This window comes from Panthera pardus, unplaced genomic scaffold, assembly GCF_024362965.1.
Source record: "Panthera pardus isolate Hobbes unplaced genomic scaffold, ASM2436296v1 HiC_scaffold_18, whole genome shotgun sequence".
Lineage (NCBI taxonomy): Eukaryota > Metazoa > Chordata > Mammalia > Carnivora > Felidae > Panthera > Panthera pardus.
The window spans coordinates 33,553,432-33,567,153 of NW_026526743.1; the positions used below are offsets into that span (position 1 = coordinate 33,553,432).

At 43.1% G+C, this 13,722-nt stretch overlaps 1 protein-coding gene across 1 annotated transcript in view; it reads right to left on the minus strand.

The window, feature by feature from the left end:
- Positions 1-13,337, minus strand: part of AMFR (autocrine motility factor receptor) — a 44,349-nt gene extending 31,012 nt beyond the window's left edge. The window contains exons 1-2 of the mRNA XM_019455906.2: positions 12,887-13,337; positions 3,942-4,034 (exon numbers count right to left, since the gene is read on the minus strand). Coding sequence (XP_019311451.2) covers positions 3,942-4,034; positions 12,887-13,141 — 348 coding nt within the window. The 5' untranslated portion in view covers positions 13,142-13,337. The remainder of the gene's footprint in view (positions 1-3,941; positions 4,035-12,886) is intronic.
- Positions 13,338-13,722: the final 385 nt, after the last annotated feature.

Consider the following 13,722-nt stretch of genomic DNA (forward strand, 5'->3'; position numbering starts at 1 on the left):
AGTACTATTACATCTAACTGATTTACGAGGAGTTAACACAACAAAAACTGGCCTCTCTGGAGAAAATATTCTACATTCAGCTTTCTAATGTTTTCCACAAGAAATTATAAGGTAAAGAAAAAAATAAATCCTCTGAAGAATAACGCTAAGACTTCTAGAAAATAATTTATAGACTCTGGATTGTAACCCTGTCAGTTATAAAATTTTAGCCAGTAAAAGGGAGTGATATTAGTCTAGTACCTTGTATATTAAGAATGATATACTTCCAACACAAAATTTAAAAAAATGGTGAAGGCTACAAGTATCATTTTTAATACTTCTGTTCTCTTGGACTCTTAAACAGTAGAAAAGATTAGGTTTTTTTTTTTTTAACACCTTTTTGATTAAAAAACAACATATGCTCATTGGCCAGTCTATAATCAATAGGAAAAGCAAAACAAAAATGATGCCTTAGCATTTTTATGCTTTTTTCTTGTCTTCTTCCTAATGTGCAAAAACAATTTTTGTACATTGCTTTATTTCACTTATTGTGAGAACCTTACCAATGTCAGAGAATAATCTGTGAATACACCATTTTAGTGGTTACAGATAGACAATAAAAACAACTTTGTTCCATACTGTTGGATATTGTGCAATATCCAAAAATATTGCAATGAATATCTCTGCAGGAGTTTCTATTTCTTCAGCATTATAAAATCAAGGGTAACAAATGTTTTTAATGGTTTCTAGTAAGTACCATCCACCTGGTTTACAAAGAAGTTAATAAATGTACTGCTCCTGGGAGCACTGGGAGAGTACATCACCTACAGGGAGGATATCTAGTTTTTAAAATCTTCACTACCCTGGGACACCTGAGTGGTTCAGTCAGTTAAGTGTCCGTCTTCAGCTCAGGTCATGGGCTCACCGTTCATGAGTTTGAGCCCCACGTTGGGTTCTGTGCTGACAGCTCAGAGCCTGAAGCCTGCTTCAAATTCTTTGTCTCCCTCTCTCTCTGCCCCTCCCCAACTAACGCTTGCTCTCTCTCTCCCTCTCTAAAAAATAAACATTAAAAAAAATAAATTAAAAAAAAATCTTCACTAGCCTGAAGAAAAAGGGCAACGAAGGGAGTTTAGCCACCAGATATTAAAATATACTATCAAGCCATCTGTGGGAGGGGTAGGAACTGAGGAAAGAAGAATGAAATAGGACTTCTAAGTACATTTGTATAAATTGTTCTGAACCATTTGTTTCGCAGATTCAAGCAACTGAAACAGAAAACAAGCAAAACTGAATAGAAACAGAAATAATGGAGTCTGTATGTGTAACAAGTGAATGACTACAGAGAGAGAAGAATACTTTTGAGAACTTTTACACACTGTACTCTATACATTTGCACAGAGAACAAATGGAACTAGGAATCTTTGGTGAAGGCTTGTTTTCAGATCTGGCACAGGTAAAGTACAAGGTGAACCCAGGACATCTTATGCTGGGTTTTAAATCTTCACCCCACCATCTATCTGCTGTGCAATTTTGGACAAGTCACGTAACATTCCAGTGCTTTGGTCTCCCCATCCGTAAGATGGGCCTTATTACTCCGGGATCACAGAATTGTGGGAGGAACTAAACATGTGTACTGTGCTTGGACATGTGCCACGGTAGGCTTTTAAAAAAATTCCTTGTTCTAAACCTCCATCCGTTTTTACCCCATCTTCAATATTCAGTGTCTTTGCCTCTAACATGACTATTTATTGAGCGGCCTTGAACCACCTACAGAGCAAACCTGTGTCAGTTCTGCAGAGTTCTAACTCAAACTGGTGCCTGATAAACGCCCCTGGATGACATTCGTCAAAAAATAAGTCGTCACAGTGGTGAGAACACCATAATGGCATAATGTGTATAGAGATTTTGAATCACTGTGCTGTACACCTGAAACTAATGTAACATCGTGTGTTACCTATATTCGAAGTTTTAAATAAGTAAATAAATGAAATGAAAGATGTGATGTCTACCGAAAAACTGAAAGTACAGTAACAAATGTGTTCACTACCTCTAGGAATTGTAAAAGTCTCTGTAATGCTCCAAGGTTATGCTTTCTGTAAACTTTGAACTGATACTTAACATTTTAGAAAAACGAAAACTATAGATCAGGTCCACTGGTGCCAGGTGAGTCCACCAGCATTCAGACGGCTTGCCTGGGCCTGACCAATTTCTGGCCTGCAAGTCAAAAGTTTTTCTTGAAAAAGAAAGAAGCATCAGGGCGCCTGGGTGACTCAGTCAGTTAAGTATCCAACTTTGGCTCAGGTCCCATGGTTCGTGAATTCGAGTCCCACATCAGGCTCTCTGCTGTGAGCACAGAGCCTGCTTCAGATCCTCTGCCCACCTCTCTCTCTCTCTGCTCCTCCCTTGTTAGTGCTCACTCTCTCTCTCTCTAAACATTTAAGAAAGAAAGAAAGAAAGAAAGAAAAAAAGAAAGAAAGAAAGAAAGAAAGAAAGAAAGAAAGAAAGAAAGAGAAAGAAAAGAAAAGAAAAGAAAAGAAAAGAAAAGAAAAGAAAAGAAAAGAAAGAGAGGGAAGGAGGGAGGGAAGGAGGGAGGGAAAAAAGAAAGAGGCATCAAAAGGAGCTTTTTGTATCCCACCAAAGAAATGACAATCTATTGATGCCATTTGGGAGACCTCTGGAGTTGATATTTTGGAGAAAGTGCTCAATACTCACTAATGAAAACTCTCTGGGAGAACAAACAGTCCTGCTCGTAACAGCATCCAAGGGCTCAACCACACAGTTACCTCATTTCAGCTCTGAACTAGGACCTCAGCCGACTTGATAATAGAGGACTTGGGTTGAAAGGATAAAGAGTGAGACCAGTATAGGTTCATGCAGCAGCTTCCTGTGTCTTATCACCGGAGAAAGATAAAGTAAAACATAGTTCTGTTTGTATGGTGTTGTGTTAAGGCCAGTTCTAAATTCTTATTTTAAAACACACCATTCTACATTCTACACTAAAATCCTTGGGGGACTGCCAATCTGTCCAGTACGCTTGTGGCACATTCTTTATCCGAAGCACGTCCTGTTCCTATACGTGCATATTCTGGGAGTAATGCTCCAATGCCAGACCACCCCACCTGAAACGAGAACAAGCCACCTAATTGTCTGCTCCTGGAACGATGAATCTTAATTTACTTTTCCAAAGGGAATAACTTAAATCTCTCAGTAAATCCCTTTGGAAAGGAACTTCTATCCTAAAGAGTGGTATTCACTACTATTCAAACTAAAATAAATCTATGCTTCCTTTCACACTACATTCATGAAAGTTATGGGGGGGAAAGCTGTAAAGAACAATACCAGGGCAATTTGGCTACAAATTGAATATGGACTGCGGATTACAGAAAGTATTTTATCGGTGCTAAGTTTCCTGATTTTGGTCACTGTGCTATGGTCACATAAGAAAATGTCCTTGCTCTTGTGAAGTACATAGTGAAGCATCTGGGGATACAGGGGGATGATGTCCACAACTTACGTTCAAATGGATCAGAAAAAAAACATTTAATATAAATAAAAGGTGAATGTTAAAGCAAATGGGACAGAACATTGGCAACCGTGAATCTGGATACAGGTGTATAGAAGTGCTTCAGAGTATTCAAGCAACCTTTCTGTAAGTTTAAAATTATACCAAACACTGGGGCACCTGGGTGGCTCAGACGGTTGAGCATCCAACTTTGGCTCAGGTCATGATCTCACAGTTTATGAGTTTGAGCCCCGCATCAGGCTCTGTGCTGACAGTTCAGAACCTGGAGCCTGCTTCGGATTCTGTGTCTCCCTCTCTCTCTGCCCCTCCCCTGCTTGCACTCTGTCTCGCTCTCAAAAATAAATAAACATTTTTAAAAAATTAAAATTATACCAAACACAAAGTTAACAAAAAAAAAAAAATCTGGTCACTAGAATCCATCCTTGCCATTTGGACTTACCTGTCTCTCACTCACTCGAAGAGGGCCAAACACAATACACTGGATTAGTTTAGCCACCAACATCAAAACACAGCAAGCAGTATTTACTAGAACCTGTACACAAACCAAAGAAAGAAAGTTTATTTCCTCCTGCTAAAAAATAAAAACAGCTCTAAAGATTTTGTATTCGGAATTCAGCAATCATTTCCAATGACTGAGCCTCTCCAGTTCCCTACCAACACAAGTAATATTTGAAGGGGCACACTTGTAGGGGTGGTGGGAGTAGAGAAAAGGAATGGGGAGGAGAAACACCAGCTTAGCAGCCAATTCACAGAGCCCTGTCCCAATATACCATCCAGCAGGCCACCTTCCCCTTCAGTCTTTACTGAACTGTGTGTGGTAAACTTTGTACTGAATGTATAAAACTATATGCACCTTGTAAGCCATACGTATCGCCTAGGTACCTCACTTCCCACATTAAGATTTTGAAGAAAACTTTGCTAGAAATGGAAGTTATCATAAACTAAAATCCAGCACCTACATAGCTTGCTCTGCCCTGCAGAAAGGAATAGCAAGTGAGGAGGAGAGGGTTGATAGTCACATAAGAATCACAAGACCATAAAAAATAGAGAACTCATATATATATGTACATATGTACGTATATATGTATTTTAATGTACTACAATGGGATAATCTGCCAACCAAAAGATAAATGTTCCCCATGCTTGGTGTTGGCCTTCAAGTAAAGATTCTGGGGGCATCAGAGGGAAATGGAATCGAGAAACCAGGAAGAAGGAAGAAGGAAACTAGCAAGGGGGTCTGAGAACTGGAAGGCAACCAAGAGACACCAATGCAAAACCAAGGCCTTCTTCAACAGGAGGTGAGAAATCTTCTCTTTTCTTAGGTAATTAAGAGAATGGATATCCCTACACCTAAACAAGAAATCTAATGCTCACAAAATGAAAGAGTTGGCTGCCCTTGACCAAGAGGCTAGGGGGGCACATCTCACCACTGATGCTCAAATGATTTTTAAAACTCTGCATGACCCCAAAAGCCAAAGGGACCTTGATAAAGACAGTAAACATGACTTTTATTGAGAAATGAAATTAATGGAATAGATGGAAATGAATGGAAATTAACCCCAAATCCATGTAAAGACTGCTTCAAGCTTTGATTCATTAAGCTTATAGGAAGGTGGCCATACTCTTCCTGGGTCATTCTTCCCTCTTCTTTTAAAAGAAGCAAATGATACTATGGAACTTAAAAAAAAAAAAAAAAAAAGATGACAGAAGAAGTAATATAAAAAAACAAGCTCCTTAAGATCTCTTCAGGTTCCCCTTAGTATTTCACACCATCTACCCCTCTGGGAGAACATACGTAATGGCAGTCCTGATTCATTACAAAAACGTTAAATTATGTTTAGTCCTATTCTGCCTGTCTAATGGGGCAAGGAAATGTGTGATATATTTTTAAAGAACTGAAAAAAAAAATAGTTTCGCTGAAAAAAGAAACTATTCTGGTAATAAAATCCTTCAAATAACCAGGAAAAATAATTAGTTATCCAAAACATCCTATATCCCTAACTTGTGACTCCAGTGGAACAGCCCTATTCCAAACGGTCCAACAAATAGCTTAGGATACTAATTTGCAAGGAGATGAAATAGATATCAAAAAGATCACTATCATTGTACTCTAAACCAGTCAATGGGAAGCTTGGTCATGTTAATTTTAAAAAACTTCATAAGACAAAGCAACCATAACCCTTCAAGCCACATCTCCTAGCTAAGCAGAATTTTTTTTTGTTTTTAAAGTAAACTCTGCCCCCATTGCGGGGCTAGAACTCATGACCCTGGGATCAAGAGTCACATGCTCATTGACTGAGCCAGCCAGGCGCCCCTGAAAAGAATTTTTTAAATCAGCCAAACATCCATCCCCCAACCTAATTATAACACAATTTTTAAAAAGAATTCTTGCTGGTTTTGCAGGTGGGCATAGCAAATAAAGAAATGACTCCACACATTTAGCACCTACTTGTTCAAGGCACGTGGGACTTTAAGAGAAATGAGAGAGCTCTGCACCCTGCATTAAAAGAGCTTTTAGAATCTGCAGGACACAGAACTTGGTAAGCATCTAACACACCAAGCAGGCTGCAGGGAGAGCCATCGGTGCAGGAGAAGAAAGTAAATTGAGGGCCACGTAATCATTGCTCTATCCAAAAGCACACTCTAGCACATCTTGGGTTGCAAAACAAAAAATAAAGTATCATTTACTATTTCTGTTACATTTCTTCAGGTTCAAAAATACAGTTCAAAAAATTAGCATCATTTTTTTTAAAAAGTGAGTCTGTCATAATCCCATCACTCATAGATAATCATGTCTTACTTAAATTTCAATGGAAGATTTAAAAATTAGCCAGGGTAAAAAGGAAAAAAGGCTTGAGAAAATACACTGATATTAGAAAGGGAATTTATGTAAAAAGAAAGAGCTAATCTTTTGTGACCTTTATATGAAAGCCAGGCTACACAGAATTGGAAGCAACTAAAAATTATTTTAAGATGATGAACGAAGTATTTTTAAAAACACCTTAACAATTATTAGTAACTATTTCTTCTTTGTCTATTTATAGAAAAATTACTTAATATATAATAAATTCTCAACTTTAAAACTGATTAAGCCTTGGGGCGCCTAGGTGGCTCAGGTCATGATCTCACGGTTCGTGGGTTCGAGCCCTGTGTCGGGCTCTGTGCTGACAGCTCAGAGCCTGGAGCCTGCTTTGGATTCTGTGTCTCCCTCTCTGCCCCTCCCCTGCTTGCACTCTCTCTACCTCTCTCAAAAGTAAATAATAAACATTAAAAAAAATAACAATAAAAAAATAAAATTGACAAAGCCTTGAAAATGTGCAAATACAGAAAGCAACCTAATTGTAGCATTCTCCACTTAAAAGCAAATCCCACCAACTATACTTCAATTAAAAAAAATCACCTGCACACAAAAATTTTTTTTTTACCATGCTTCTATGTGTGAGCATTTGCTAAACTGAACACTGTATAAAATCATTTGTTCCTGGGCCTCTGAATAGGAGACAAAGATAAAGAAATGGCAATTTCTTTCTATTGGGGATAAGTGGTATTTTCTAACTAAAATAAAGTATGGCATTCTAAAAAATTAAATCAATACATTAAAGCAAATCCCAAATCAGATCCCATTAGGTCACCAGCAGTATTCTTACAGAAACACTTTAGCCCAGATGTAAATCCACAGAACCAGGACAAACCTTCTCACCTCCAATAATCAAAATGAGGCTCACCTCTAGCAAGCCCAGTCTGAACCCCTTTATCCACACAGACCACAGTAAAAGTACTAACTTCATTTTATTTGTTCTGTGCAGCTAGTTTTTCCTTGCAGGCAGAATCCAAACTTGACTGTAAGGATAAAGGGTTCACTGGAGCACTGTTGACTGACAGCAGAAAAATGGAACACAATTAAATGTCCATCAGAGAGACAAGTTCAATAAACTGAAAGAGGCATTTGGTGGAATACAATGAAGCCAGGAAAACTGGCTCAGCAGCTTTTTATTTACGGGTACCCTATGGAACCTTCAAGATCACTTGCTTACTGAGAAAAAAGCAAGGTGTAGAAAAACTATTATATGCTTGCCTGTATGCAAAAGAGAAAGCATGTGCATACAGACACGCATACGCACTTGTATAACTGTAGATGTGCACTGTGCCAAGGACTTAATCACCTGGGTGTTTCTCGGTCCTCTACTTAACACTAGCACTAATTACAAGAAAGTGGTAATGGCCACTTCTGGGAAAGGGAAGCAGAAGATTTACTTTTCACTGTACATCACTTGTGTACCTTTTGACTTCTGTACCATGATCATGTATTATTTTTTTAATTGATTTTTCTAAAGTTTAGAGTCTATTAAACTTTCTGACCAGTTCTGAAATTCCACATTTATTTTCTCATCATACGATGGGAGACTGAGCAAATGGGGTGGCCTCAATTATCTTGTTACATGAGTATTTCTACTATATTAAAATGCTTCAGAAATGTTTCTCGTATCTACAGCAATGTAAAAACTTTAAATAATGTTCTTTAAGTCCTCACCAAACTTCTTTATTTTGTATCTAGTCTACACAAAATAAGTTTTGTGTGTTCCTGAACAGTCTACAACAGAAAATGTCAAGGCAGTAGTGACCCGAGGAACACCTATTTAATCAGGCTTAACGTAATTCCTCTTAAGGCCCCATAAGAAAATTCCCCTCCCACAGTGGTTCTGCTATGCTACTTGAGAACAACAGAAACGAAATTACAAGACAGTGTGCCCTGAGAGGAAAAGAGAAGAAAGCAATAGCAAACAGATTAGCCATGTTTATCACTGTGTAATTCTGGAGGTATTTTTGATCCTATAAAAATGCTGGCCACCAATGGGGTGTTATTTATAAGCTTGTGATAAAATGTAGTTAAACTACCAGGAACGGTCTCCAGGCCAGGATCAATATGGTGTTTCTTAGTCTCCTACTTAACACCAGTACTAACCACCACCCCCACACACCATTTGTCTGTCTCTTCTCTATAAGGACAAGTGGAATATGTTCTCTCTCTGAAGGCTCTCCATGACCAGTATAAAATTCGACAAAATGCAAAGATGCATACTCCCCCTTTATTACACGGATGATCATGCTCTTCTTTTCACAATGTCGGGGCAATAAGTGAGTTTATTTATACTCATCATGCACGTAGCAAGCAATCAAATCATCTCTTTCTCCTCCTCACCCTGAGGATCTTTTCTATATTTCTAAGTTGTTTATCTAGGCTTATATCCTCTTGTCTAGAAGTGTAGTCTTTCTCTCTAGCTGCCCCAACATTTCTAAAGCTAACATTTTTCTCCAAACTTCTTTGGAATATTCAACTCATAAAGACTCAAACCTAATAAATTACTTTCAGTTCTGGAGTTTCATAATTATATGAAGATGAACTCTTTAAAGCAGGAGTCAGCAACTTTTTCTCTAATGGGCTATCAGACAATAAATATTTTAGGCTTGGTAGGCCACATGCTCTCTGTCACATACTCTTCCCCTCTAAAAAAAAAAAAAAAAAAAAAAAAAAAAAACTTAAAAAAATATAAAAACCATCAGGGGCACCTAGGTGGCTCTGTCGGTTAAGCAACCGGCTCTTGATTTCAGCTCAGCTCATGATCTCATGGTTCATGAGGTGGAGCCCTGCATTGGGCTCTGCCACTGCCTACACAAGGCCTGCCTGGGATTCTCTGTCTTCCTCTCTCTGTCCCTCCCACGTGCTCCCCCACTCTCTCTCCCTCTCTCTCAAAAACAAATAAAAACTAAAATAAATAAATAAATAAAACAAAAATATAAAAATCATCATTAGCTAATAGACTTGTAGAAAATGGGCCAGGCCAAATAGGCCACTGGAGTTTGCCCATCCCTGATCATAGCGGTCAGGTCACTTTTCTCCATTTTCGTTTTTTTGGTGATTTTTTTTTTCCCCTAGAGACTTCTATTTAAATTATTTGATTTGCATACAACTAACTCAGAACTTTAACACTTATTTTGTATTTCCATTTCTCCATTCTACCATGTCCTGCTCGTATAATTTTAGAAGCAGATCTGTAAAAAAAAAAAAAAAAACAAAAAAAAAACCAGGAAGGAGATACAATGAAAATAACAAGAATAAAGAAGGGGAAAAGCCAAAAACACCTGTACAATTCAAAACAATAACAGAATGGATCAATAAGGGAAGTGACATCTGAAAAGTGTAAAATAAGCCTAGAAATAAATAATGAAACCTAATCTCAAATGAAACTTTAGAACGAAAGTTCTAGAAAGACATGCAGAAACAAGTGATCCCATCATCCCTCGGATTTGCCAGGGTAAGAACCCTGGAGCCTCCCCTCGAAACAGTTATGCTCACCCCAGAGGGCCGCCTGGAGATACCCCCCTTGGGGGAGGCCATCTCCTGGCCTCTTCCCATTCTACATGACTTGGTCCTCACCACTGCTGCCACAGGTCGCTCCTGAGAAAATCACCTCATCATGCCTGCCCCTCGTCCCCTCCACCCCCACTTAAACCCTATGGCCCACAAAATAATGTCCATACTCCTTAACAGAGCTGTCAAGGTTTACATAATCTGACCTTGACCCCACATCCTATTCTCCCTAATCCATTTCTCAACCATTAGTGTGCCTAAAATCACCTGGAACATTAATCAAAATGAAGACTCCAAGGTTCTGCCCTTCCCCCTGAATCAATCCCTAGAGAGAATCTGAGAAACTGTATCTCACTGTACCAGGTTGCCAGAAACTGTACCAGGTTGCCAGAGACCCACAGGTCCACACTTTGAGAAATACATGTTTAAACTTTAGAGGGGTTGGTCACTTCGCCCACCTCCTGTGACTCCTGGGTGTCCCCTTTACTTTCCCAAACTCACTCTTAATCATAAGACCCAATGGAGTTTTAATATAAGAGCCCAGTTTATGGGCTGCTCTGCATAGGCCGCGCACTACCTTTCATACGCTGTCTGAGCTTCACGGGCTCTTTTCTCTACTTGGAACACATACCGCTACTTGCTCAGATCCTTCTCACCTCCCGAGGCTGGGTTCAAACACCATCTTCCACGCATCCTTCCCCTAGGCATCACTTTCTCCTTCCCCTAGGCATCACGTTCTCCTTCCCCCAGACTCTGCCATTTCTTCTTTATATATCTACTATCACTCATCAAATTTTGCTTTATGTGTATACGGATTGCTTTGAGGGAAGGGGGAAAGGGTTCACAGCTATGCCTTCCAGAGTGCCCAAAAATGATACCACTGAAAGGTTTTGAGCTGAGTTTGTTAATCAAAAACGCCCTGAGATGCTATCAGACCTATACTGATTTAAATGGTGCTCACAAAGAGAAGTTTTAGAGATTCCAATAAGCCAAACAGCAGCTAACAGGATTTGCAAACTGGCAGAAAGATCAGTTTTTGTTTTGTCTTGCTTGGTTTTTAAAAAAATGAATCTGAATGTCTTTGGGCAGGACCAAGGCCCCACCGAATATTCACTCAACAATGCTGTCAGGCCAAGGAAGCAGGCCTTTGAAGACTGTGAGTCCCGCTCAGCTACTATGCAATGGGTGATGAGGAAAACTTATAGGGGGTCTGAGAAACCAAGGAAGACCAGCATCAAAGTGTGAAAACCATGAGGAAAGATGTTAGAAGAACAGTAGGAAGATCAACTGAAAAAGGGAAAAAAATCATCAGATTAGGAAGGAATGATAAATCTGCTTTAGGTAAGACCTCTAATGAAAAAGATGGGGGAAAATGGCTATGTTCGTAAAAGAAATAATTTCTGTGGGAAAATCAACAGGCTTTATGCAATGTTTAATGAAGAGGTGTTAACCTTGGAATTTGAACACAGGTTTTGTAAAAACAAAATCTCCTGGAGGGCAAAAAATCGTTAAACAATGCTAGTAGCTGCTATATTCTACAGTGGTTCCTTCTTATTTATGTCTTTTATATCGAAGACTGCATTGTAATCTTGACATTTGCCAGAAGTACTCTTGACATCGATTTAAGTTGTTTACCTGCTAACTCAAACGAAAAAATAGATCTGAGATAAGACAAGAGACGGGAGTTGGGTTCTTTCTCTTCTCCCTTCTTCTCTACTGTTTACACAGTACCCACCTCAGGTACACAGCAGTGAAAGAAGAAAACGTCACCCTTCACTGCCTTCTACTAATCTCTTCATCAGAAGGACCAAGAGACGTAATCCACAGCCCCCCGAGTTCATAAATCCCACTGCTTCCTGATGAAGCACAAAGGGATTAATTATAACAAATGAGTTGTAGATCATTCTCTATCCTTGGAATATTAATCTTAGTCATTTACAGCCTACTCTTAACCCCAAATGGGAACTGCAGAAGACAAGCCCCAAGACACCACAGCAAACCCAAGTGACAGACTTAAATCCTGGAGCAACTTTTCTGATCGCTGTGTGTACATACATGGCATTCAAGGCCAAGGTGGAAGCGAAGTTCTTTAGTCAAAATACTGTTGATCTGCCCAGCCTGAAATTATCTGTCCTAACAAGCGAAACCAGCACTTACGGCTCGTAGGTGCTGCTTATCTTGCATTGACAGACAAACTGAAAACCCTGTTGTAACATGGATCACTAAATGGGCAGATCCGGAGTGAAAACGATGAGCCTGCTCTTGACTCCGAATGTTTTACTGCCCTCACACATCAAAGGAAACCGTCACGACTCATCAGGTAAAAGCAACAGGAAAGGAAGCACGGTTTGTGTGTGTGTGTGTGTGTTTGACCCAAACAGGACAATCACATCCTAAATGGCCAAAACGAGAAAAGTTGTGGGAGCCGGCCTCCCTCCTGAAAGAAAGGTCCCAGCACACCCAAATGCGTACAGCTGTCCCAAAGCCAACATCTGATTCGCCTCGGCCCCCTCCTCTTTACTGGAAACCCGCTAACAACACTCCGTGCCGACCGAGTCAGAAAAGCCTTTCAACTTCCCTCCACAATTCACTGGCCCACTGGGGTAACCGGCTGCTGGAGGGCTTCGAGTTTCCGTCCCGGGGTCCCTCAGTCACTCCCCCCCCGTCCCAGCACCTCGCTTCTTCGCCTCCTCCGGCTGGACCGCGCGCCCTCGCGCCCTCCGCACCTCCCCGAGCCCCGTCCTCTAGCCTCTCTCGGGTCGCCCCCGCTCTCGCGCGGGCTGATCTCTCCGCGTCCCCCACCCCCACCCCGGGCCACCTCAGCACCTCAGCCTCCCGGAGGGCAGCAAGCTGGCGGGAGGGCCCCGCCCCCCCAGGCCGCGCACCCCGGGCCCCAGGGAGGCGACCCCGGCCCAGCCACGCCCCCTCCCGGCACATAATGGGTGACATGGCGCCCCTCCCCCCGCCCGCTCCCCCCCCCCCCCCCCCGCGGCGGCCCGGGCAGCTTCGCTCACCCACACGAACAGGCTGTCCGAGAGCAGGTACTGGGCCACGTCGCGGGCCCGGGGGCCGCCGGCGCTGGGCCGGGCGGGCGCGGCCGCCTCCGTCTGCACCGGGGCCGTTGGCGACTCGGGCTCCCCGGGCCCGGCCTCGGGCTGGCTGAGGGCGCGGTAGGCGCTGACGATGGTGCCGAGCAAGGCCAGGCCGCTGAGGCCCGTGTAGGTGCGGAGGCTGGGCCAAGGGAAGCGCTCCAGGAAGAGCAGCGGCATGGCGGCAGCGGCGGCCTCCAGGCCCCAGGCCTCCCCGCGCTGCGGCCGGGCTCCCGCGGCGGCCTCGCGAACGGTGCCCTCGGGCTCTGGCGTCGCCGCAGCCGCCGCCGCCGCCGCCGCCGCGCCGGGCCGGGCCGGGCCGCTCCTGGCCGCTCGCGCCGCTCCGCCCCGCGCCGCTCCCGCTGCTGCCCCTGCCGGCGCGGAAGAGCCTCGGCGGGCTCGGGGCGGGCCGCCGCCCCCAGCGGGGCGCGGGCGGGACGGGCGCGGGGGCGCGGCCTCCGTCCCCCGCCCCCAGCAGTCGCGCCGTCGCCGAGCGGGTGAAGGCCCGGGCCACAGGCTCTGGGGCCCAGCACCCAGCATTCCTATCCGCCGACACCCCAGCCGGGCCGGGCCCGCGGGCATACAGGGCGCCTGGCCGGCGAAGCAGGAGCGTCCCGCGGGCCTGACGGCGCCGGCGGGCGGTCGAGCCCAGGCAGCGTCGCGAGTCCGCAGCGCGCGGGGACCCGGACACTCGCCCCTGGGTTTCCTTAACAGTTACCCCGTCCCGCTTAGGCGGGTTACCCCTGAGTACCCCACTGGGC